Below are 22,312 nucleotides of genomic sequence, written 5' to 3'. Positions count from 1 at the left end.
CGCCTCGTCCGCAACTCCGGTCCTTGTCGAGCTCGACGCGAGCCAGGAGTCCGGACGTCCCTCTGCGCGCAGCTCAGGAGCTCGAGTAGTCCCCGCTGCCCCAGCTCGGAGCCAACTCCATCTCGGACCTGGGACTCCTGACGCGGATTCTCAGCCACTTCTCACCTCGGGGCTGTGCCTGCCTCCCGCTTGCTCTCCCGCTGCCCTCCTTCTCCGCTCAGGACGGGGGTGCCAAGATGCCCCGCTACTGCCCAGGGCCCCGGGCCGCCCCCGACGTGTGACCCCAGCCTGGTCCCCCTGCTCGGCCGTCCGCCCTCCCCTTGGAGAACCCCGGCCCGGCCCCCGGGGGAGGAGGAAGAAGACGACGAGGCCGAGGGGGGGATGTCCAGCTCCAAAAGCGTGAGCCCCCCGGGCTACGCGGCGCAGACAGCGGCGGCGCCGGCGTCCCGGGGAGGCCCGGAACACCGCTCGGCGTGGGGCGAGGCCGACTCCCGCGCCAATGGCTACCCCCACGCCCCCGGGGGTTCGGCCCGCGGCTCCACCAAGAAACCCGGGGGGACGGTGACCCCGCAGCAGCAGCAGCAGCAGCAGCAGCGCCTGGCCAGCCGCTGGCGCAGCGACGACGACGACGATCCTCCGCTGAGTGGCGATGACCCCCTGGCTGGGGGCTTCGGCTTCAGTTTCCGTTCCAAGTCGGCCTGGCAGGAGCGCGGCGGCGACGACTGCGGTCGCGGCAGCCGGCGGCAGCGGCGGGGCGCGGCCGGCGGGGGCAGCACCCGGGCGCCCCCTGCGGGCGGCGGCGGCGGCTCGGCGGCGGCGGCGGCGGCGGCCGCAGCTGGCGGGACGGAGGTGCGCCCCCGTTCTGTGGAGCTGGGTCTGGAGGAGCGGCGGGGCAAGGGCCGCGCGGCCGACGAGCTGGAGGCCGGCGCCGTCGAGGAAGACGAGGGTTCCGGAGATGGCGGCAGCTTGGCGGGCTCGGGCGCGGGGCCTGGCGCGGTGCTTTCGCTGGGCGCCTGCTGCCTGGCACTGCTGCAGATATTCCGCTCGAAGAAGTTCCCGTCGGACAAGCTGGAGCGGCTGTACCAGCGCTACTTCTTCCGTCTGAACCAGAGCAGCCTCACTATGCTCATGGCTGTGCTGGTGCTCGTGTGCCTCGTCATGTTGGCCTTCCACGCGGCACGGCCCCCGCTGCAGCTGCCCTACCTGGTCGTGCTGGCGGCTGCCGTGGGTGTGATCCTCGTCATGGCCGTGCTCTGCAACCGCGCCGCCTTCCACCAGGACCACATGGGCCTGGCCTGCTACGCGCTCATCGCCGTGGTGCTGGCTGTCCAGGTGGTGGGCCTGCTGCTGCCTCAGCCGCGCAGCGCCTCCGAGGGCATCTGGTGGACTGTGTTCTTCATCTATACCATCTACACGCTGCTGCCCGTGCGCATGCGGGCCGCGGTACTCAGCGGGGTGCTCCTGTCTGCCCTCCACCTGGCCATCGCCCTGCGCACCAACGCCCAGGACCAGTTCCTGCTCAAGCAGGTAGGGGCCCACCTGGGCATAGGGACTGGATAGTGGGGTGCGCAGGCCTAGGCCTGACTCCAAAGAAAGGCAACCCACTTTCACCCTTTAAAGTGGTGAAAAGAGCCAGAAAGACATGGCTGTGTCAGCTGTGTGGTGTCTTCTAGCCCCCGAACCCCCTCTGAGCCCCATCATCTTCCTCTACAAAAAGTGCTCTTGTATGTAATGTTCCCGCTGGTAGAAGACACACCAAACCGTAGCCATTATTGTAGGGATGCTAATGAGGAAGAGTTGGAGGAGAAAATGCTATGGAGAGGTCCCCTTCTCTTCCTGTGGTTCTGTCTCTGTATATAAAAGGCCCCTGACAAAAGTGGCTGGCCCCTGTAGCAGCCTCCCCGCTCCTGAGGGTCACTGATGGTTTGTTAACCGAATGTCCTGGATGAAGGGTTGGGGAGGGGAGACCCTGGGCGCCCCTTGCCCAGTCTTTGGGAGGGGAAATGATATAATCCTGCCAGTTGTCTGGGACTGGGGGTTCGGGAGCTGGAGATATTTCTGAACTTGAGGGAGGACTGACAAGTTTGTTTCATTTGTGAAAGTGCCCCAAGCCAAAAAGCTGCCTTCAGCAAAGGTGGGAAGGAAACTTTGTGTGTGGTGACGGTCCCCCTCCTGGCCTGAGCAGAAAGCTAGTGTTGGAAGTCGTGACCCCTTCATGTGGGTGCTCCTGGTGGTTGCTTATGGTGGGGGCTTTTAACCCTCCTGGGACGGGTTAGGCGAGCCTTGAACGGTAGGCTTAGGAGGAAATAAAACTTCTCCCTGGTTAACTGGTGACTCCCCAGAAGACTTGTGGGAGAGAGGTGTGCTTGCCATGGCGACCTTGGGTGAGACCGGCTCCTCTGACATGCACACCTTCCCCCTTAGCGGTCCCCTTGTCTGTGGCTCCATGGGCCTCATCCATTGGCCCCTGCTGAGCCTGCTTGGTTGCGATGCAACCTACTTGGCTGTGAGAGTCAAGTGGGCCTTTGCTGCAGGCCAGTTTCCTGACCGTGGAACCTAGTGCATCCCCCGACCTCTCTCCAGGCAACTGCATCCTCTAACAGAACTTCTTAACTCTATTCCATTGCATTGCCTTCCTCCTCCCCACTTCTAGTGCCTTTTCTCAGACTTCAATCTTGTTGGGTACTGCGTCTTTCTTGAGGGGTTCTCCCGTGCCCCCTGGCTTCCTGGGTATCATACTCTCCCACAGGGAATACTGTGGGCTTCACGGCACTGGGCTCTCGCTGCACCTCCAAGGTGCTCTGTGACTGGGAGGGAGGGAGCCTACAACCTCTCTGGGCCCCGGGTTCCTTGCCTAGTAAATGAGAGGCTTATGCATGCCCCTTCCAGTTCCAGCCCCTCTGTGCCAGTTCTCACCTTCTGCAAGGAGCCCCTCTTTGCATTCCAGCCATACTGGCCTCTCCCTCTTTTGCATGGCCAACAATGGAGTCAGAGCCACAGAGTGGGGCACTTACATATTCCCCAGTACCCCTTGGTTTTATTCCCCATCCAATGTAAGCTCCTTGGATGCAGGAATCCTGAGGTGTGTGTGTTTTTCCTTCTCTACCCTCTCTCCCTTGTCTAGCACAGTGTAGGGTACTTAGTAGGGACTTAATAACTGCTTAACAATTTGATTGTGTTCCAGTAGGTGAAGTAGTTGGGCTTGTTGATGCTGACTTAAAGTTTTTCTGATCTGGGATCAGAAGGAAATAAAATCTTTAGAGATCAGCTTTGAACTTAAGAGAACAACCTATTGAGAGCTGGTTAAAAGAAAGTTAACTACTATTGTTAGTGCTTATAAAGGATCCAAGTGTTTTGACCTGGGACCCAAGCTCTTACATGAGTATTATACCTTTGGGGGTTGTTCCTGGCTTGGATGGGAGGCAGGTTGCTTGGGTGGATATAGCTTTTCTACAGAAAGAAAGGCATGACATCCACATGGAGCAGCAGAGATTTCCAGGATCATTCAGAGTATTTACTGAACCAGATTTGGGACTCAGGGTCTGATTATAGCCCTAGGAAATCCTAGATGTGTGATTTTAGGAGACTGGAGTCAGATCCCAGGACAGGAGTGCTGGACTAGGGAGCTCCGTCTCCATCTTAGCATGAAGATGCCATTGCAGCAACAAGAGTTGGCTGACTGACTTCCCCATCTAGTTCCTCAGGCCTGTCCCTCTCCCTTCTCTCCGCACCTCCACCACCTCCCACCCCATGCTTCTTTTACCCATTATGGTCTTCAGACCTTCCCTTGTCTGTAGGCTTTTGGGTGGGTTTGCACTTAACTTCTCATGACCTACTCTGCTGAGTATAGCAGAGCTTGTTAGGAATGGTCTACGATAACAGAATGCAAGCATTCTTTCTATTTGACTTCAGAGAAAACTGTATCTTTTTTGGTTTGTATTTGACTTGCCTTTCTGTTTATGTCTGATATAAACTTTGTATTTCTTGAGCAAACCCTATTGGATGGTGGGAAATATTAGTGGGACAGTCAAGCATTATCCTCTGCCTCAGGTTACCCCAGAGCAGCAGGTGTTAGAAGATGGCTTGCGTTAGATGCCTTGTTCTTTTCTTTGGTGAAGATACACATCCAGGGGAATGGGGCAGCAGTATGCGGTCTCTAATGCGGGGGCTTTGGGAATTTGGGCCCTCAGGAAACTGTGTTGGCATTTTCCACTTCTCCTGAGAGGCTGGCCCCCTTGCTCCTACAGCCTAGATCTTCAACATCAGTATCTGATCTGGATTATTTTTTTTCCCTGGCCCCTCTTCTCTTTGGGGCTCTTCCCTTTGCTCCAATTAGGAGGAGAAACATCTAGTATCTCATCTGGTGCCTCTTGAGAGAGCGGAGAGGCAAGGTGGGGCAGCCCTTTTGGGGGATGATGTTTCTTCCTTTTGCTACATCTCCTGATCTAGCTCTTCCCCTGGTATTCATCCCCCTCCCCCTGCTCTTTTTCTGTCCCTTCCTTTCTCTTGCCTCACCCTTCAGTCCACTGTTGTTCTCTGCCTACCTCTCCTCTCCTCTGCCTGCTTTTCTGCTTCCCCATCTCTTACTTCCCATTTGCAGCCTCTCAGCCTCGCCTTCTCTGCTCGCCTCACTGTCGTCTCCTTGGTGGGGTACAGTAGGGGCGTCACGGGTTGTTTTTTTCCCCTTCTTTGCCAGTTAGAAGTCCCTCTGCTACACCCATACCATAAATAACACTCAAGCATCTGCCAAACACATTCCTCACTTGTGTTAATAGGCTGCAATGATGCTGGAGCCTGTTGCCATGGCAACCTCATTTTTGTTTGACTGTATCCCACTCTGCTACATAAAGCCTCTGCATGCACTCACAAACAAGTACACTCACACAACTATTGCACGTGCTTAACTATTAGAGATTATTTTGGAGAAAACATCTTTGGGCCCCATGGGGGTGGGCAGTCATTTGGCCAAGGAGATGAACGTCTCTGCTTGTCCAGTGTTACTCTAGGAGGTGATAATGGATGCAGGAGCTCTTTGAAAAGTAGAGAGTCCTGTTCAGATGTGGGGTATTATTCTGCAGCCACATTAAACCAACCTGACATGATTTCTGAAAAGAAGGTTCCGACCCTGTGTGGGTCCCCGTGAGCTTGGGAGTGATGTCAGAGGTTGCCTTTGTGGTGTGGGCTGACCCATCCCTACCCAGCTATCATCAGCTCCTTCCTCTCTTCCCCCTAACCCTTTTGGAGAAACTCAGTGATTTCCTGCATTTCTGCCTTTGTGCCTGTTGGAACACACAACTGTCACCAGTTGTTCCAGAGATCAGAAAGGCACAGGTGCTGTGTGGGTGATGTTCTGTGACCATGAGCACGTGTGAGTGTCTAAACTGAGGAGTCTGGGGCTGGATGGGGGTGGGGAAGCAGACCAAGAAGTGCCTGCTGTGGCTGCTGAGGGGTGGGTGCCTGGGTCCATGTGTGGGAGTGTGTCTGTCACGTGGGCTGGCCGCAGTGTGTACGTGCATGCATGTGCATATGGACGTGTGTGTGTGTGTGTGTGTGTGTATCTATCTGTCTGTCGTGTGGGCTGGCCTGGGTGGTGGAGGGGGGCCCAGGGAAGCCTTTGTGTTGACTTTGAAAGGAGATCATCACAGCTCTGTCCTGTTTATTCTCGGTTGGTGGCTGGCTTCCTATGGCTGTTTGCATTTCTTATTCTGGGCCTTGATTGACTTTCCGACCTTGACCTCTGGCTCCTCAGGGAAATACCCTGGATGCACACGCCCCCCCTTATCATAATGAGGCTGGGGGCTAGACTCGAGTGCTCAGCCCACTCCATGGAGTCCCATGGCTCCATGGAGTCCCACCCTTCCCTTTCAAAAACGCAAGCTGCCCACTCACTCAGCCATCCGGTGAGCCCCGTGGAGAGCTGGCCCCTCGCTCTGGAACTTGGTCCAGAGGCCTGTGCAGTGGGTTACTGTGTGCACTGCTCCAGCCACTGCCTCCCTGCCCACGGAGGGGTGGGAGGACGGGGTGGTGGTATGGAAGAGGACACACACTTTCACAACTCCGGGAATAGTCTGCCGCCAGTTACTTCCCCCATCACCCCCATTTCTGGAAGAGAGAAATCTGGCCATAGTGAACCCCAGCAGCAACTGCAGGCTGGGGTGGGAGGCGGGCTCTGAGTTTGTAGCCGGGGAGGGTCTGCTTGTCTTGCCTCAACGATAATTGTATTTGCCGATTATATTTGCTAATTATTTTCAATGATTATGTTGCCTTCTTCTCTATGCAGCGGGAAGGGGGTGCTTGGAGGGGAGCAGAAGCCTCTGGGGTGGGGGTCGAGCAGAGCTTCTAGATGGAGGGTCATCTTGTGGATATCAGGGGTGCCTCGAGGCCTGTGGGGGGGACTTCTGGAATGGCAGAGACCCAGCCGAGGAGCAGAACGATAAGCTGCTGTACTTGTGGCAATGTTGACTGTTAATAATTCAATCTAAGTTTTGATCTGGAGCAAGAGCATGAGGTCTGCGTGCTGTGCAACACGGAACAGCGTGCTCGTGTGTGTCTGTAAAGAGGACACAGACGATGTATTAAACCCCAGCTCGGAAACCTGCCCAGCCTCACAGAAGAGTTTTAAATATCAGTGTAAAAGGCCTGGACAGAAGCTCTCCTGTGCAGACAGGCCCTGGCCACGGGTCACTCTGTCAGAGGGTGCAGCTGGCAGCAGAAGCAGAGCTGTGGCCCTTGCTGGGCCTGGCCTCGTGTTCTCCCGAGAGGTGCGGATGGAGCACCCTCCTCGGTTCCAGCCAGGGGTGGGGTGAGTGTTGGGAGAGGGGACCGAGGTGGGAGCCTCTCTGTGACTGTACCAGTCTCTTGCTGGGTGACTTCCTGTCCACGGCTGTCCGCTTGGCACCTCCGTTAACTTTATTTATCTTGTGGTGGGTCCAGTTTGTGGTCTTTTACTTCCCAGGAGCATCGCCTGTGTTGGGAATGGAAACAGTTTGCCCCAGGAGCTCCAATGTGCTGGTGCCCATAAATCCTTCGGGTGCAGTTACATAAGTCACACTTTAGCGTATCGTACCCTTCTTTCATCCCTGCCTGTGAGAGGTGGGGGGAGCTCGCTAGTGGAGGGCAGGATCAGTGTTGGTTTTTTGGTTTTTTAAAAAAATAAATTTATTTATTTAGTTTTGGCTGCGTTGGGTCTTCGTTGCTGCGCGCAGGCTTTCTCTAGTTGCGGCGAGCGGGAGCTACTCTTCGTTGCGGTGCACGGGCTTCTCGTTGCGGTGGCTTCTCTTGTTGCAGAGCACGGGCACTAGGCATGCGGGCTTCAGTAGTTGTGCCTCGCGGGCTCTAGAGCACAGGCTCAGTAGTTGTGGTTCTTGGGCTTAGTTGCTCCGCGGCATGTGGGATCTTCCTGGACCAGGGCTCGAACCCGTGTCCCCTGCATTGGCAGGTGGATTCTTAATCACTGCAACACTAGGCAAGTCCTAGTGTTGATTTTCTCTCCCAAACACGAAACTCCATGAAGATGATCGGAAAGCCCTACTTCCGCCCACGCCCCCCAGCCCCACATTTTCTCCAGGCAATGTCCAAACGTGGGGCAGGGGAGATCTCTCTTTATAACATTGAACAAAATCTAGGAGTTTCTAGTTAATGGACCATGAGCTTCATGTGGACCTGCATTTTGGTCTGGCTGTTAGAAAAGACCAGTGGGGTCTTGGTTAGGCTTATGGGCATATCCGGTTCATAGGAAGATTGAGGCCAGATCTGAAATACTATGTTTGATTCTAGAATTTAGAGGAGGGTACCAGATTGGTAAGGGGACTGGAAACCTTGACTTCTGAGAGAACACTTGAAAGGGTGGGAGATGTTTAGCTGGGAAGACAGCAGACTGTACAAAGGTGAGAAGGCAGAGACGTGGGCAAAGTGTTAGTTATTGCTGGGATCCCTGTTGTCACATGTTAGAAGAGGGACTAAGTTTATTTTCGGTTACTCCCAAGGGCAGAGTTGGGGCAAATGGGTGGAAACAGTAGACAGATTTCAGCTCCAGGTAGAAGATACCTTTCTAGCCTTTGGGGTTGCAGCCATCAAACCAGATGCCTCCTGAGGTAGCCAGCTGTGTCAGTGGAGGTGTTCAAGGGGAGACTGGACGGCTGACTGCCAGGCCTGTTACTGAGGAAGTGGAAGGCTGTGCTTCCAAAGGTCTGGGGCGGGTCCCAGGAAGGGGTCTATTTTTTCAACAGCGTGGATTTAGTTTTCCAAGCTCTCCAGCTGATATTGTTGATCAAGTCTTAGGTTTGGGATCATTGGCTAAGATAGCCGCTCAGGTCACACCCACCCCTCGGATTCTGTGGTTTCACGTCTTACCACGGCATGAATGCCTGCTGCAATCTGTTGGGGTGTCCTATCGTCATGCCCAGCTCAGCCTCTGTTTAAAAGAAAGTCACTGCAGACCTGCAGGCCCATTAGGAGATGTCCAGGTGGGGCTGGCAAGTGGACTGATGTAGGATGCAGAGCTGGAAGGCGATTGGTAATGGTGACATAGGGTGGGAAGGGTGGCCCAGACCTGGACACATATTCTCCTCTCATCCTGCCTCCCGGCTGTTCCCATCCCCCAACTCTTGTTTGAGGCAAAGCAGTCTGTGGCTCAACACGGGTGGTGGTAGGGGTCAGCAGAAAGGTGGACCTTAGTTTGACTCCTGGTTTATACATTCATGTGGTAAGTGAATATGAAAAACACTGAGGATACCCCAGGTCCACAGTGGATGGTACAGAACGTGGCAAGTGGGGAGATCAAGGGGTAGGCAAGAGGTCGGGAATTAGGAGATGGTTTGAAGGAGGAGGAGTAGGCTGTAAGGAAGGGAAGAGGAGATTGGAGCTGTGAGTATGGGGAGGGGAAAAGCTTGGAAGTGGGGGCAGGGATGCTCTCTGGGAACAATGGGATACAGTCACAGAAAAGGGGGGTAAACAAACAAACACCGGGGAGACAGTAATAGCTTTATTCTCTAGCCCAGCCTCATGTGTCAGCCTGGACACCCCCCCCACCCCCCCTCCCTGACTCCCACACATACTTCTTGCTCTGAGAGCCTTATGAGCTGTTGCTTCTGGGCTTGAGGCATCCTGACCTCACACTTGGGTGGTCTCCTCTCCCTTCCCGTTAGGGGCTCCCTAGGGGTTATCACACAGATCACCACAGTCCCACTTGGCTCTTGGAAGGGGTCCTGAGGGACCTTGGTGCGCGACACGTAGTAGGTGCTCGGTGAGAGTCTGAATGAATGAATGAACGGGTGGTGGGGTGGGTGGGCAGCTGCATGCAGACTCTCAGCTGTACCGAAGTGCTAGACCAACACCTCCACAGAAGGAAGCGATACAGCTCGGCTTGGAAGCCTATTTTGGTGGATTGTTATCCTACACTCTGAGCGGGGCTTCCAAAATCCCTCCTGCTGCAATTTAAAACGTGTGCCTTCTTGGAAACAGAAAACTGTTGCCTGGCACTGCCGGTACTATATCCCTTCACAGATTTGAAAACCATTATTAAGTCATTCTTTCAGCCTTTTCCCCATTCATTCAGACAACAACCGTTTATTAGATGCCTACAGTGTAACAGGCACTGTGCTAGACCCTGAGGGTCCAAAAGTGACTCAGCCTGGGTCCCAGTGCCCAGCATTGCCTTTCGCCCAGATGCTCCCAGTGACTGTCCTTTGGGGGGATGTTAATAGATGTTTCACATACACACGTTCAGTCCCGTGTCAAATGAATTTAAAAAATACTGGGTTACACAGAATTCTTTATCGTAGAACTTTAAAGCTTTTAATATGTTAATATGCAGTAGAATTTGCCAAGAGGAGGCTATTGCATGAAGCCTTTATCAAACATATCTGACCCCAGAACCAGTTTTTGAAGGAACATAACAGAGGCATTAGTGTTTGTTGGAACTCCTTTTGGGACACACTGCTTCAGGGGCTGGGAGAATCGTTGAAATTTCTCAGGGCCCAGCCCCCTGCCCCTGGGGTAGGCCTAGGCAAAGTCATCTAGATGGGGGCATTGGTGTGTTTGGGGGCTTTCCTCCCTCAAGAAGGAGATTACTCAGCTTGCATTGGCTGGCTACCTGTTTTAAAGTCTCATTCTGCATCTGCATCTGAAATCCTTTATAAAGTAAGATGATGGGGCTGGGAGGGACCAGCGAGATGCCTCCTTTATCTAGTTTCAGTTTCCTTTAGGGGTTTTCTGCTGTCATTACACAAAGGAGCCTGTTGGGCTCTGTATATGACTTTTGGTGGGGCTGGGCGCCATGCACTGAGGGCATGGCCCATGGGGAAGTCGTGATGGGCCATTTCAGAGCATCCTTCTTCCCCACACTTTCTTTGTATCCTTTGCACTCCCACCCTCCAAAAGGAGGAAGACCTTAAAGAATATTGATTATGAGCAATGAGTATATATTGAGTTTTTGTTGTAAGCCTGGCACTGGGCTAATCCATTACATATGTGACCTCATTTAATCTTAATATTAACCCTTTGAGAAAGATATTTTTATCCCTATTTCAGGGCTGCAGAAAATGGGATAAGAGAAGGTAAGTAACTTCTCCAAGGTCACTCAGTGAGTGAGCATAGCAGATGGTTCAGCGCCCGCCCATATTCCCTGGGCATGTACCTTTCTTCTCTTGCCAGCCAGAGTGCGAGCTGTCAGCACCTGAGGGCTTTCTCTGGCCCTGAGCCTCTCTGCCTGTTTGTGGGACAGGTCAGAAGTGCTGGGGAGGGAGTGCCCATCCCTAGAGCAGTCCTCAACCAATGACTGTTGGGAGCTGGTGGATAAATACCCCAGCTCCCTTGACCCTGGTGTGGGGGGAGTATAACTTTGAGACAAGCCTTCTCTGTTGGCTTCTAGTCCTGCAGAAGGATTCAGCTCGGTTGCCCACAGTGGTATAGGCGTGAAAACATTTCTTTTTCTTTTTCTTTTCTTTTCTTTTTTCTTTTCTTTTCTTTTTTCTTTTCTTTTCTTCCCCTTCCTCCCACCCTCCCTCCCTCCCTTTTCCCCTCCCTCCCTCTCTTCCTTCCTCTCTTTCTTTTTTTTTTCTTTCTTCCCTTCTTTGTCTCATTTCTCCATTCCCTGTCTAATGTTTTCTGGAGTCACCTCCCAGGTAAACCACTTCTTTCAAACCCTTGTCTCAGGATCTTTTCCCAGGGACAATCCAGATTGAGAGTGGAGAAGCTGGAATTCTAATCTGGGTTTGACTTGAACACTAGGGAGGGGAGTGGCCGCTTTGCTAGGGCAAAATGCATCAAGTGCAGAACTCTGTGGCAGAATCAGAACCCGAGTCCTGCCTGGCCCCTCACTCCTATCTGATAACATATTTTGTCACCAGTAGAGTGGTTTCTGGACTAGTGGAACGGTGTGAAAATTTGAAAACTATATACATATTTTTTGTTTATCTATATATATATTTAATTTCTGCTTCTTAAAAATGTATGACTTTCTGTCACCTAGACAGTGGCTCAAATATCAGCCAAAGACTCAAATACTTGGACACCTGATTAACATTTTATAGAGGACACAGGACTTTACCACGTGTGATCTTACTTGCTTCTCATGACGGCTCTGAGGAGGTGATGAGTTAAGAAGGTGCAGACATTGGCTTTTGGGCCCAGAGGCCCAGGAGAAGTCCCTGGTTATACGGTCCTGGCTGAGTGGCCTTACTCTCGCTCAGTCAGTTCCCTGACTGACAGGCTCTGTTGTTGGGTGCCGATAAGGTAATGCACGCAAGAGTACTCATAGTTACAGACCTGTGCTGCTGGTATTGTGTTGGAGAGGAGGAAGTAGGGGTTCAGAGAGGTTGAGTGACCTCACTCAGGTCACACAGCCAGTTAGCTTAAGAGCTGCTATACAAATCCAGATCTCTGACTCCAAATCCAGTGCTCTTTTCACATTTGGACCCAGCCCTGAGTCCATCCCATGGTGCCGAAATTAGAAGGCACAGCTGCTATCAAGCAGTCGTCTTGGGTGGTTGTGGAATGTGTGGTTTCTTATTTGTGATGCCTTCCTTCCCACGTGGTGTCTGGCTCAGATGGGCGTTAAATGATTTGTCATTTCCTGAGCCTGCAGTCATGCCGCGAGCGGGGGCAGCGCCGAAGTGTTCAGGGGGCACCTGGGATCAGATGTTTACCGGTGAAGAGCCCCCGCGTGGTCTTCTGGATGCGTGAGGAGGGACCGAGACCCAGGAGATGGGTCAGGCTCAACGCTGGGATAGCTCAGGTCTGGGTGTGAGGCTGCCTCATGTCCAGGCTTCTGGTGGTGTACGTGGAACAGGGGTGGGAAGGAGGTGGCTGGGGACACACATCAGGATCACTTCTCGGAGGTCAGACCTGGGGTCTTTCTGTAGAGTTGCATCTAGTAGATGGTGCAGTTTAGCGCTTACTCTAGGAGGTCTTTATTTCGTTTATTTATTTGTTTGGCCATGCCGTGATGCACGCAGGAGTCTAGTTCCCCGATCAGGGATCCAGCCCACGCCCCCTGCAGTGGAAGCGTAGAGCCTTAACCACTGGACCGCCAGGGAAGTCCCTCTAGGATGTCTTTAGAGCCCAGCTCCCCACAACCATCAACATCCTAAAAAGTACCCCAGACATCCTGCTTCAGATCCACTTCTGTCCTTGTCACTCTTCTCAAGCAAACTAAAGGAAAATGTAACTCCTACCCAAGTGCAATTCTTTTGCTAAGTGGATTCTCAAGGTTTTATTTTCGCATTCTCTTTTGGGGATGGGAAGGCTGTTTGTTCACTTAGCATGCCCAAGCCCCCAGTCTTCCTCTGGCCAAGTCCCTTTTCCTGTAAGCATTTCACCACGCCATCTGGGAGGGACCCAGCCATCCTGACAGGCTCCCAGCGGGTAACACCAGCTCGGAAGTGCCTTGGCTCTGACATCTCAGCCAAGGAGGCTGCCGAGGGAGAGGGATCATCACTGAATCCCAGGTGAGCAGGGTAGGCTTGTACCCCTCCCTGCCGAGGGAGAGGCGCCCTGCCTTTGCAACATCTGACACTCTGCATCTAACATCTGAGTCACTCTGAAACACCCTCTTCTTTTTCTCTGTAGCACTCATACTGGTTTATAATTTTATCTCTGTAGGTTTATCTCTCTGTCATTCAGCTTGACAGTCAGCTGTCTGAGGACAGGGACCTTGTCTGTTTGAATACTCAGATATTTACTGAATGTTACTGACTTTCCGACCCCTACTGCCCAGCACTGTGGGAAGAAGGTGGACAGTTCCCATTCTCAGGTTCTACAGGGAATGCTGACTCTTGGCAGCCAGGGGTCCCTCATGGTGCCCCCTCCCTGGACCAAGGCAAGCTTGTCCTCCACTGGCAAGGGGCTCTGGGCCTGGGGGTGTGGTCTTAGAAAATACTACTTTCCACCTTTGCCCTCCCTCCCTTGGGTTCCCTACTGGTCTGTTGGATGATGTCAGGAAGGGTCCCTGTTGCCCCCATTTGCCTCTTTCTCCCATCCCTGGTCCCCTTTCTTCTGGTATCTTTTCCCTCCTCCTGAGTCCTCCCACTTCCCTCTTTCCAGCTGTAAGATGTGGGAAAGACCTCAGAGACTTGCCAGGAGGCAAGTTCAACTGTAAGGACAATAAATATAAGCCTGGATAACTTCACAGATTCCCAACAGTATTCTTCATTCTTTTCAAAGCAATCCCATGAAACGGCAGTTCTCACCGTGCGTTATAAACTTCCTTGTGGTTGATTGCCCTGTATTACAGTGCACGTGTCAGCTCCGTTTTTCACCTCAAACGCCCAAGGCTGAGACTTCAACTTTTGGGGTGGGTTAACCTCCAGTCACCCTACGGAGCTTAAGGCGTGGGAAGTAAGGCATATCTAGGAGTTTTTACATAATCCTGGTATCCAGGCTCATCTGGGGTGGGCCTGGACACCAGCATTTTGGAACGCTCCTGCTGATTCTGATGTGCCCAGGGATGAGAACTACTGTCCTGAGCCGCCCTTCATCAGCAGAGGGCTCACAGGGATGACGCCGAGTCTGATTTATGGCTATATTGAAAGGGAAGTTGCCTGTATCGAAAGGGGTTTATTGTGGTGATTCAGTAAAGAGTGATGGCCACTAAAAATTATTACAGGCATGTGATAGGGGAAGAAAACTTGGTTGGTGTATAAAACCTTGTCAGGCAGGGCTCTGGCTCAGTATATTTATGTTCCTCTTATCACCAGCAATTAGTCCCAAACATGGCTCGATAAATGGATTAGTGCAGTGCTATAATAACTGCAAGGATATTTTAGAAAATGAGTGCTATACCATGTGTTCAGTGGGGCCACCTTAGCAGAGCAGCCAATCTCACTCAACGTTCCTGACGGCCTCTTAGCTACAAACAAATCACGCTAGTGATTAGCGTGAGCTCTTCCCTTCTCTCTTTTTTATGTGGTATTTCCCTTTTGAATAGGAGAAATTGTACATTATTCTCTGTGAGTCTCCCTCCGACTAGAATGTAAACTAGAAAATGTCTGTAGTAGATGCTCAATAAATATTTGTTAAAGGAATGAATGAATTTGCTCACAGCAGGTAAATAGCAATGTGAGTCCAGCACTAATACCGCCGTTACTTTTTCTTCGACTCTTAAGCTCATGAAACATGTAAAGAATTGTATAGTTAGTGACTCCCCATTTGCACGTATTGTTATCAGCATGTGTGGCAAAGGCTAAAAGAGTGAAGAAAGGTGATGTGTAGGGTGATGAAGAGGTGGAGCTTGCACCCTGAAAGGATTTCCTTCCTGTGCACTTTGAAGCTACTTCTTTCCTAGCACCTTTGGCTAGAAAGGTACAGGATTCAGCTGTAGCCCTTGTGCTCTGGGAGGACTGAGAGATGCACATGAAATCAGGGTCCCTCTGAGGACTTGGAAGGATTGAAAATCACCAGGTGTGTGGGCTGAGGCCCGGGAAGCATCCCTTTCCAGCACCGAGAGACATCTTTGGGTTAAATCCTCTATGAAAGGCCACATGTGGATTACGACGTGGTCTTTTTTGGAAAAGGGTTATCTGGGGAGAGTTAATTTTGGATTTTGCTTTACATTTATTTTTACAGTGGAATAGTTCTCCGGCATTGATGACAATGGCCTAGAAAAGCCAGTTAGTCACCATCTGACATCTTCCCCGTGTGGGGTGTTTGCTGCCCCTGCTTCTTTCCCACCTGATGTCTCTGGTGCTGGTTTAATTCCTCTCCCTCTGGGGCCTCTGGGGTGATTTCACTGGCAAACAGATCTACAGGGAAGTCCTGCTGGATCTAAGTGGTGTCACCCTCTGCTCTGGTCCTGGGTGACAGGGAGTGGCCCCTGGCGCTGCCCTTTGCTTCTCCTTGGAGGGGGCGATGGCATCCAGGTGAGGCCTTACCCTGCCACATCCAGGTCTGTAAGACTGGTTCCAGCCTGTGTTCTCCAGTAGTTTTTTTGTTCTTTAATTTTACTCTGTACAGTCTGCAGGGAGTAAAAGGAAAATCACCCAAAGCCTGTATTTAAAGAGCAGACTGGGTTTCTCTTAAGGGATCAAAAATATATGGACTGTTCCATCCCACCTCCCCTAGGGTCATCTCTGGTTCCACTGTGGAGCAGGAAGAGGGTCTCAGCGCAGACGCTGGAGCCTCTGTACTGCGAGGGGGTGGAAGGCGGGGGGAGACACTGGGAGAGGTGACAGAGGCGGCATCCCTGCAAACTCAGTTGAGAGGTGGGGAGAAGGGCCGAGGCTGGCCCTGGAGTGATGTGCAGGGCATTTTCTGCTGGATCTTCACACCCCCAGTTGTAATTCATCTAAGAGGGACAACTCGAGGCCTGGAGGGAGTAGGGCAGTGGCTGTGGGCAGGTGAGCTCAGAGGACCTGTTGCAGTTGAGTGCAGGTGTAGAGTAGGGCACGGAGGCTCAGAGCCTTGGATCTCCAGGAAGCCAAGAAGCCACCGGGCCAGCCACACGCAGGTGCCATATGCCACTCTGACTTCTCCCACCTGTTCCCACCCCCTTGTGCAGCACCGCCCTTCCAGGGAATGGGTATCAGGTGGTCTCAGAAGTGCCTCCCTTCGTGTTTGCGTGAACTCTGACCTCTCCAGGCCCCCAGAGTGAAAAGCCTGGGGAACCTACCTTACTGGCAGGTGGGAGTGGGCAGGGCCAGGTGCCTGGGCTCCTGCTCTGAGGAGAGGAGGGCTTTGGGATCTGCCTCCATCCAGGGCTGGGGAGGGGCTGAGCACAGGCACTCCCTGGGGAGGGGGGCACTCCTCCTACTTCCTTTTCTCCGGGAACCCCTCTGGACTTGGAGGTGTCCTGATAGTAGGGTGGGCTGTCCACTGGGAACAGCAGCTCTTTCTTTTCCATTCACCCGTCTTTGCTGCAGTCCTGATGAAGCCCCGGGGCCTTGGGCATGGGGAGGAAAGAGGGGGCTTTGTCCTTCCCCTGGGGGGATGTTCAGTCTGATGGAACTCTTTTGCCTTTCTGAGATACCCAACTTAAAGATAGGACAGTGTTGCTAATTCCTACCATTTATCACGCACTTACTGTGTGCCAGGGAGCGCTGAGCACTTGGTAACTTATTTGATCCTCGTAATCTCCCTTTAGGTAGGTGTTGCTTTTTTTTTGAAGAGGATCATTTATAGATGAGAAAATTGAGGCCCAGAGAAGGTAAGTGGCTCCTGTAAGGTTGTACCTTTAGAGAGCGGTACAGCGGGCTCCAGAGCTCGTGCTCCCAGCCGGTACACCAGCAGCTCCCACACTAGTGTGTGCGAGGACTCCCCATGAAGTTTATTTAAAAGTCAATTCTTGGGCCCCTTGTCAAGAGAGTCTGATCCAGTAAGATTAAGGTGGACCCCAGGAATCTACATCTTAAGTAGGCACCCTAAAATTTGAGGTAGGTGCCCCAGGGACACAGTTCCACCCTACAGTGCCTCCCCAGGTGGAGAAAGGATGAGGCTGAAGTGATGGGGGGCGGTGCCCGGCCACCCGCAGAGACAGAGGTTTCTGTGTTGACTTCCCCAGGAGGTAGCTGGGGAAGGCAGAATGAGATGGTTAGACTGAGGGTAGGAGGTCCCTTTCTGCTGAGCCTGTGCCTGGTGGGTCTCAGGGGGCAGAGCTGGAGGAAGCTTTTGGAAGAACTGAGGGAGAGACTCTAATCTGGGGGGTGGGAGCGGGGAAGTGGTCCGGGAGAGAGCACGTGTCAACTGCCAGAGAAAGGAGGCAGACAAAGGGATTCTCAGATGATGGCAGGGACGCCGGCTGTGACACTGCAGGCACAGAAGTTTTGACCGGGAGACATCTGCTTCTGCCTCAGTTTCCTCATCTGGACAACGCAGATCAGACATTCTCTGAAGGTGCTTCCAGTGTGTACATTAACGGGGGCACTGGGCCCAAATGAGAAAGGACTTCACTCCAGAGGCTGGATGGGGAGCAGGATGGGGACGAAAATGATACAACCCTGGGGGGACTGAGAGTCACACGGCCAGACAGTGCATGGCCCTCATGGTCCTTGTCCATTGATCCTCCCGGTCAGAGTCCCTCCAGCTCCTCGAACTCGGCATGTCCCCAAACAAAATTCGTCATGATCCCTAAATTGGCTTTATTTTTGTCAGGTCAGTTCTCTCTTTGCCTAGGTAGTGGTGTTAGATGTTTGCTGGACTGAATTATTTAACAACATCTACCATGTGTTAGGCACTGGGAAGCGAAGAGGAAAGAGCTGCAGACCCTGCCCTCAAGAGCAAGCCTGTGCACTGTGCCTCCCATGCGCCTGACTCTGTTCTAAGAGCTGTATTTTGTTCTGTTAACTCATTTAATCCCCACAACAGCCCTAGGAGGTGAACACTGTTGTTGTCACCCCCATTTTGCAGATGAGGACACTGAGATTGGCAGGTTCAAGCTCACACAGTGAACCGGGCAGCCTGGCTCCAAGTCTGGGCTCTGACCTCCCAAGGGCAGTGGACAGACGGGCACTCACACCCTCCGGGCGCAGCATGACACCTGCGGTTTTAGCAGCAGAGATAGCGTGCAGCCTATACCTGGGAGGGAATGGGAAGAGGTATGTGGCAAAGGTGAGGCTTGTAGTATGTGGACTAGGTTGGGAAGAGTATAGATTTCTGGGCCAAGGGGGTTGCATGTTTTGGAGGCAGTGGGGATCTCCAGAAGGTTCTCATGGCCCCATCTGTATTTGGAAAGGTGGCTCTAGTGTGTGGATCTGGAGGGAGCAGGCTCTTGGAAGAGGGAGAGCTGGTGCCGAGTGCAGAGGCTGCTGCCGTTGTCTGGGGAGGCTGGAGAAGTCCCGGGGGTGCTGGGGGGTTGGGGGTCAGGGCCTTTCCCTATTAGTTTCTCCTTGCCTTGGTTACCAGTGGTGCCACACCCACAGCCTCATGCTCCCTGACTAGGAGACCAGCTCCCCAGCCTCCGGGAACTAGATGCCATCTTTTTCCCAGGGGACCTGAGGTGGCTCCTGAGGGCCCTCCTCCTTACTGTTTCTTGGGCTTTAAATATCCCATGTCAGCCTCCTCTCCTCAAATGCCCGGGGCTCTGCGTTTATCTAGGTGTTAAGCGCCCAGACATTCAACCTCTGAGCTCCTCCTCCCTCTGGAACCCGGGAGCCCCCACACCAACCTGCTCCGTTGCCCAGAGATCTCAAGTCTCTGAGAACTTCATCTCTCTCTGGGCCGCTGGCATCCTGGCCACCCTGACCCCCAGCAGAGCTCCTGGTGCTCCTGTAGGCCCAATATGACACCCTCCACGCACTGCCCCTTCTCGGGGGCCACTTGACAAAGTGCACATTTAAGCCCCTTGTTCATTGCTTGCCCGCTTCCCCTCCGTCCCTAGAACGTCAGCTTCCCCAGGCAGGGACTCCTCATGCTCATGGCTGTGTTCTCTGTGCCTACATGGTTCACATCCCAGCTCCCCCATGTCCCAGCTGTTTCTCCTTGGCAGGCTCCTTGTCCTTTCTGATCCCAAGTGTACGCCCCAAAATGGGATATAATAAGAATTGCTGCCCCTGAAGGTTGTGTTGACCATTCTATGTGATGATGTATGCAAAGCACTTAGCACAGGGACTGCCAAGAAAAATGCCCTCCGTAAACGACCTGAGGTCTGTCCTGGCTACGTATAAGCTTTCAAATTCCCACACATTACAGGAGAGCCTGGTGTTTCTCTTGAAGGCCTTTGTGTTTGGACAGCAGTAAACAGGGTAGGAGAAAATTGCATTATATCCGCAAAGAAGGCTGACTGGAGGAAGGACTAGGTCCTGGGCCATGGGTTTTCCCCCCACCCCTGCCCCATCCTTATGCTGGCTGCTGGCCACCAAGGTCCAGCACAGACTGTCCAGGAGGGAGGCAGCCTCTAGAACTGACTGGGACCAGCCTGGGAGCTGGAGCCAGGAGTACCCTGGGTGAGTGTGAATGGGGGATGGGTTCAGCCAGGTCCCCCTGAATTTGGGGGTGGCTGTAGCTGAGGGATGCTGCAGGGATGTGACCAGCATCCTCTCCAAGGACCATTCTAGAGAGGCCAGTAAATAAACTGAGGACGGTTTTGAAAGGGTTGGAACCACTAGGGAAGAGAACGGAAAAACATCTGCTTTTCCCAGATGTGCTTCCTTCTGTAACTTCATTATGACATGCACACCCAGCACAAAGGACAACAAAAGCACCCTTGGACCCCAGAGGCCTCAGGGTGGAGAACGCTCAGAGCCGGTGAGGCCTAGAGAAGGGCCTGAGAGGAATCAGATGAGACCCTTGAGGGATCTGGCCGAGGTCGAGCGACAACCAGGACATTGAGTCAAATCCCTCGCCCCCAAGGGAGTGTTTAGAGGGGGCAGGGCCCATGCCCAGGGCAAGAGATTGTGATGATGTCCAGAATATTCCCCCAGCTGGTTGGACCTTTGGGACTGGACACAGGGCTGGCCAGCTGGGTGGACCGTAGGAGGACTGCTGGCACGTGGCCTGCCGGCTTTCTGCCCATCCGTAATCTTGTGTGCCCCTGACTGGGCCCCTTCTCTCCAGGGCTGTTACCCTCACACTGAGCGAGGGGCCCCCTGCACCTGGGCTGCACTTAGGATGTGTGGGGAGGGGCTGTGCCAGAGCCAGAAACCGCAACAGCCCCTGATCCTGGCTAATGGAGGCGGTCTTGAAATGGACATTTTTTTTCTTTTTGGCTAAATTAACATTTGGCATTTCAGGGTGCTGGCCCAATGCCCGGCCACTTTGGCCTTCTGCCTGTCAGCTCCTTTGAGGCTATTTTTGCCATTCACTTATTTATTAACTATTATTGCTCCCCAGGACAGATGGGCGTGCGCACGCACACACGCACACGCACGCGCACACACACACACGCACACACACACCCCCTTCAACCCAGAGCCCATTGGAAAAGCCAGCCTGCGCCCACCAGGCTGAACATGGGATGCAAAAGGGGGAAATGACCAAAAGATGGTCTCTCTGAGTCAGGGTGGAGGAAGGGCTGTGGGGGTGATGGGAGGCAGCGACCTCCCCACGCTCATCATTCCCCAGAAACACCTCCACCCCCAAGCCATTTCTGTTCCCCTTCCTTCGCTCTCAGGGGTGTTCAGCCCTGGGAAGGAGCCACGTGGGAGGGGATCGTGGATCCTGCCTGAACCATCTTTCCAGAGAAATCAGCAGGGAGACCTGGGAGATCTAAGGCCTCCTTGCTAGGAGGCAGGAGAGCCCTTGCTTCCTTCCTACAGGAGGCCTGCTTTTCTGCCCTGCCTCACCAAACCCTCACCTTCCAGAGGAGGGAAACTTGGCTTCTGCCTTCAGAGAGCTCCCAGCCTTGTGGGGACAACCCTGGGCTCTGGTCGTGAGATGAAGAGCTGCCACTGTCTGAGAGCAGAGAGCATCAGGAGGAACCGGCCTCCACTGAGGGGCAGCGTGCACATGGCCCTGACCACCATTTGATCCCTCTGAGAGCAGGTTGCTGGCAGCAGAGCAGGCGCCAGCCACGCCACCCACACAGACCTGCGTGCAGGGCACCGTGTGCATGGTGTGAGATGATCCCCACACGTGCATCCAGTCTCCTTGCCTCAGGGCCAGCTTGTCTGCTCTGAGGCTGGGGCCCTGGCCGTGTTCCCTCCCCCCGACAGCCTTGACCCCGGGACTCCCAAAGGCCAGCATGGGACCAACAGGGGGATAGAACGAGCCATAGGGACCTTCCTGCTTCCTTCGGCTGCCTGGTGCCTGACCTGGGCCTTGGTGTGTGCTTGTGAGAATTGCGAATGATGCTTTTGCCGTGTCCAAGGCAGTGAGTGAGGGGATCGGGGGCTGGAGTGGTGGCGACCAGGCCTGAGTCCCGGGATGGCTCCCTCTTTTCTCCCACTCAGCTGGCCAACCCCACCCTTCCCGTCTTAGGGCACGTGCCATCCACTTTCCTTATCCTCAAGACCCCTTTCTTGGCCTCAGGAAGACACTGCACTCCTGGGACTGGATACTTACTGCAGAGGGACTGCCAGCTGCTGGGCTATGTCCTGTGGGGCTTTTCTGCCTTGGGACTCAATGCCAGCCCTCTCGGAGTCAGGGAACTCCTTGAGGGCAGGGGTTTGCCCCTTCCATCAGACTGGGAGTGAGGCCAGGGGCTGCATTTCCTCCGCTGAGACTAGGAGCTCCTGAGGACAAGGACCGTATCTCCCCCATCAGACTGGGAGCTCCCTGAGAATGGGATCAGGGCCCTCTTCCACCACTCAGGACCCAGTTCCTGGCTGTGGGACACAAAGGTGCGCCTGGGTGCCTGGAAAGAGGGTGGAATGCTGGGGAGCCACACAGCCTTAGCTGGGGATATGGAAGATGAGAAACGTCCCATCTCCCTGCAGGAAGTCAGAGGCAAGAATTCCATCCCCTTAATCAGGAGCTTCCCTCCACTTCCCCTTGTTCCCAGGGGTGGGGTAGGGATGGGTTTTATAGCTGGGGTCGGGGGCAGGATTTCACAAGCCTGAGAGCCAGTTGGGCACTAAAGGTTTGTGCTGATAAGCTCAGGGCAGTCCGAGAGGCAGGCACAGGTGTGGAACAGGTGGGCAGTCAGAGAGGGCTGGGCTGGTGCCCCTGGTGGCCTTAAGACTAAGTGCCCTTTTGAGCTGCTGCCTCGTGTGACCTACTCCTGAGCTGAGGGCCAGGGCAGCCCCGGTCACTGGCCTGTCCCCTCCTCCGAGGTGCAGGGAAGTATCATCTCCTTGTCCTCGAGGTCAGTGCTGATGCTTCTCCCCGGGAGGGACGGTTGGGAAGTCCTTTCGGGTCTGTGCATCCAGACTGTGCCAACCCCTGACAGACTGATGTATCTGTGTCTGTCTTTCTCCCCTACTTGATAAGGGACCATCTCATTAAT

General features: G+C 53.7%; 1 protein-coding gene across 1 annotated transcript in view; it reads left to right on the top strand.

Moving 5' to 3' along the window:
- Positions 1-255: 255 nt before the first annotated feature.
- ADCY5 (adenylate cyclase 5) overlaps positions 256-22,312 on the top strand; it is a 154,892-nt gene continuing 132,835 nt past the window's right edge. The window contains exon 1 of the mRNA XM_060010774.2: positions 256-1,527. Coding sequence (XP_059866757.1) covers positions 382-1,527 — 1,146 coding nt within the window. The 5' untranslated portion in view covers positions 256-381. The remainder of the gene's footprint in view (positions 1,528-22,312) is intronic.

This window comes from Delphinus delphis, chromosome 4 (genome assembly GCF_949987515.2).
Source record: "Delphinus delphis chromosome 4, mDelDel1.2, whole genome shotgun sequence".
Taxonomy (NCBI): domain Eukaryota; kingdom Metazoa; phylum Chordata; class Mammalia; order Artiodactyla; family Delphinidae; genus Delphinus; species Delphinus delphis.
The sequence above is the reverse complement of the archived record's forward strand: the minus strand, read 5'-3'. Positions and strand labels throughout refer to the sequence as shown.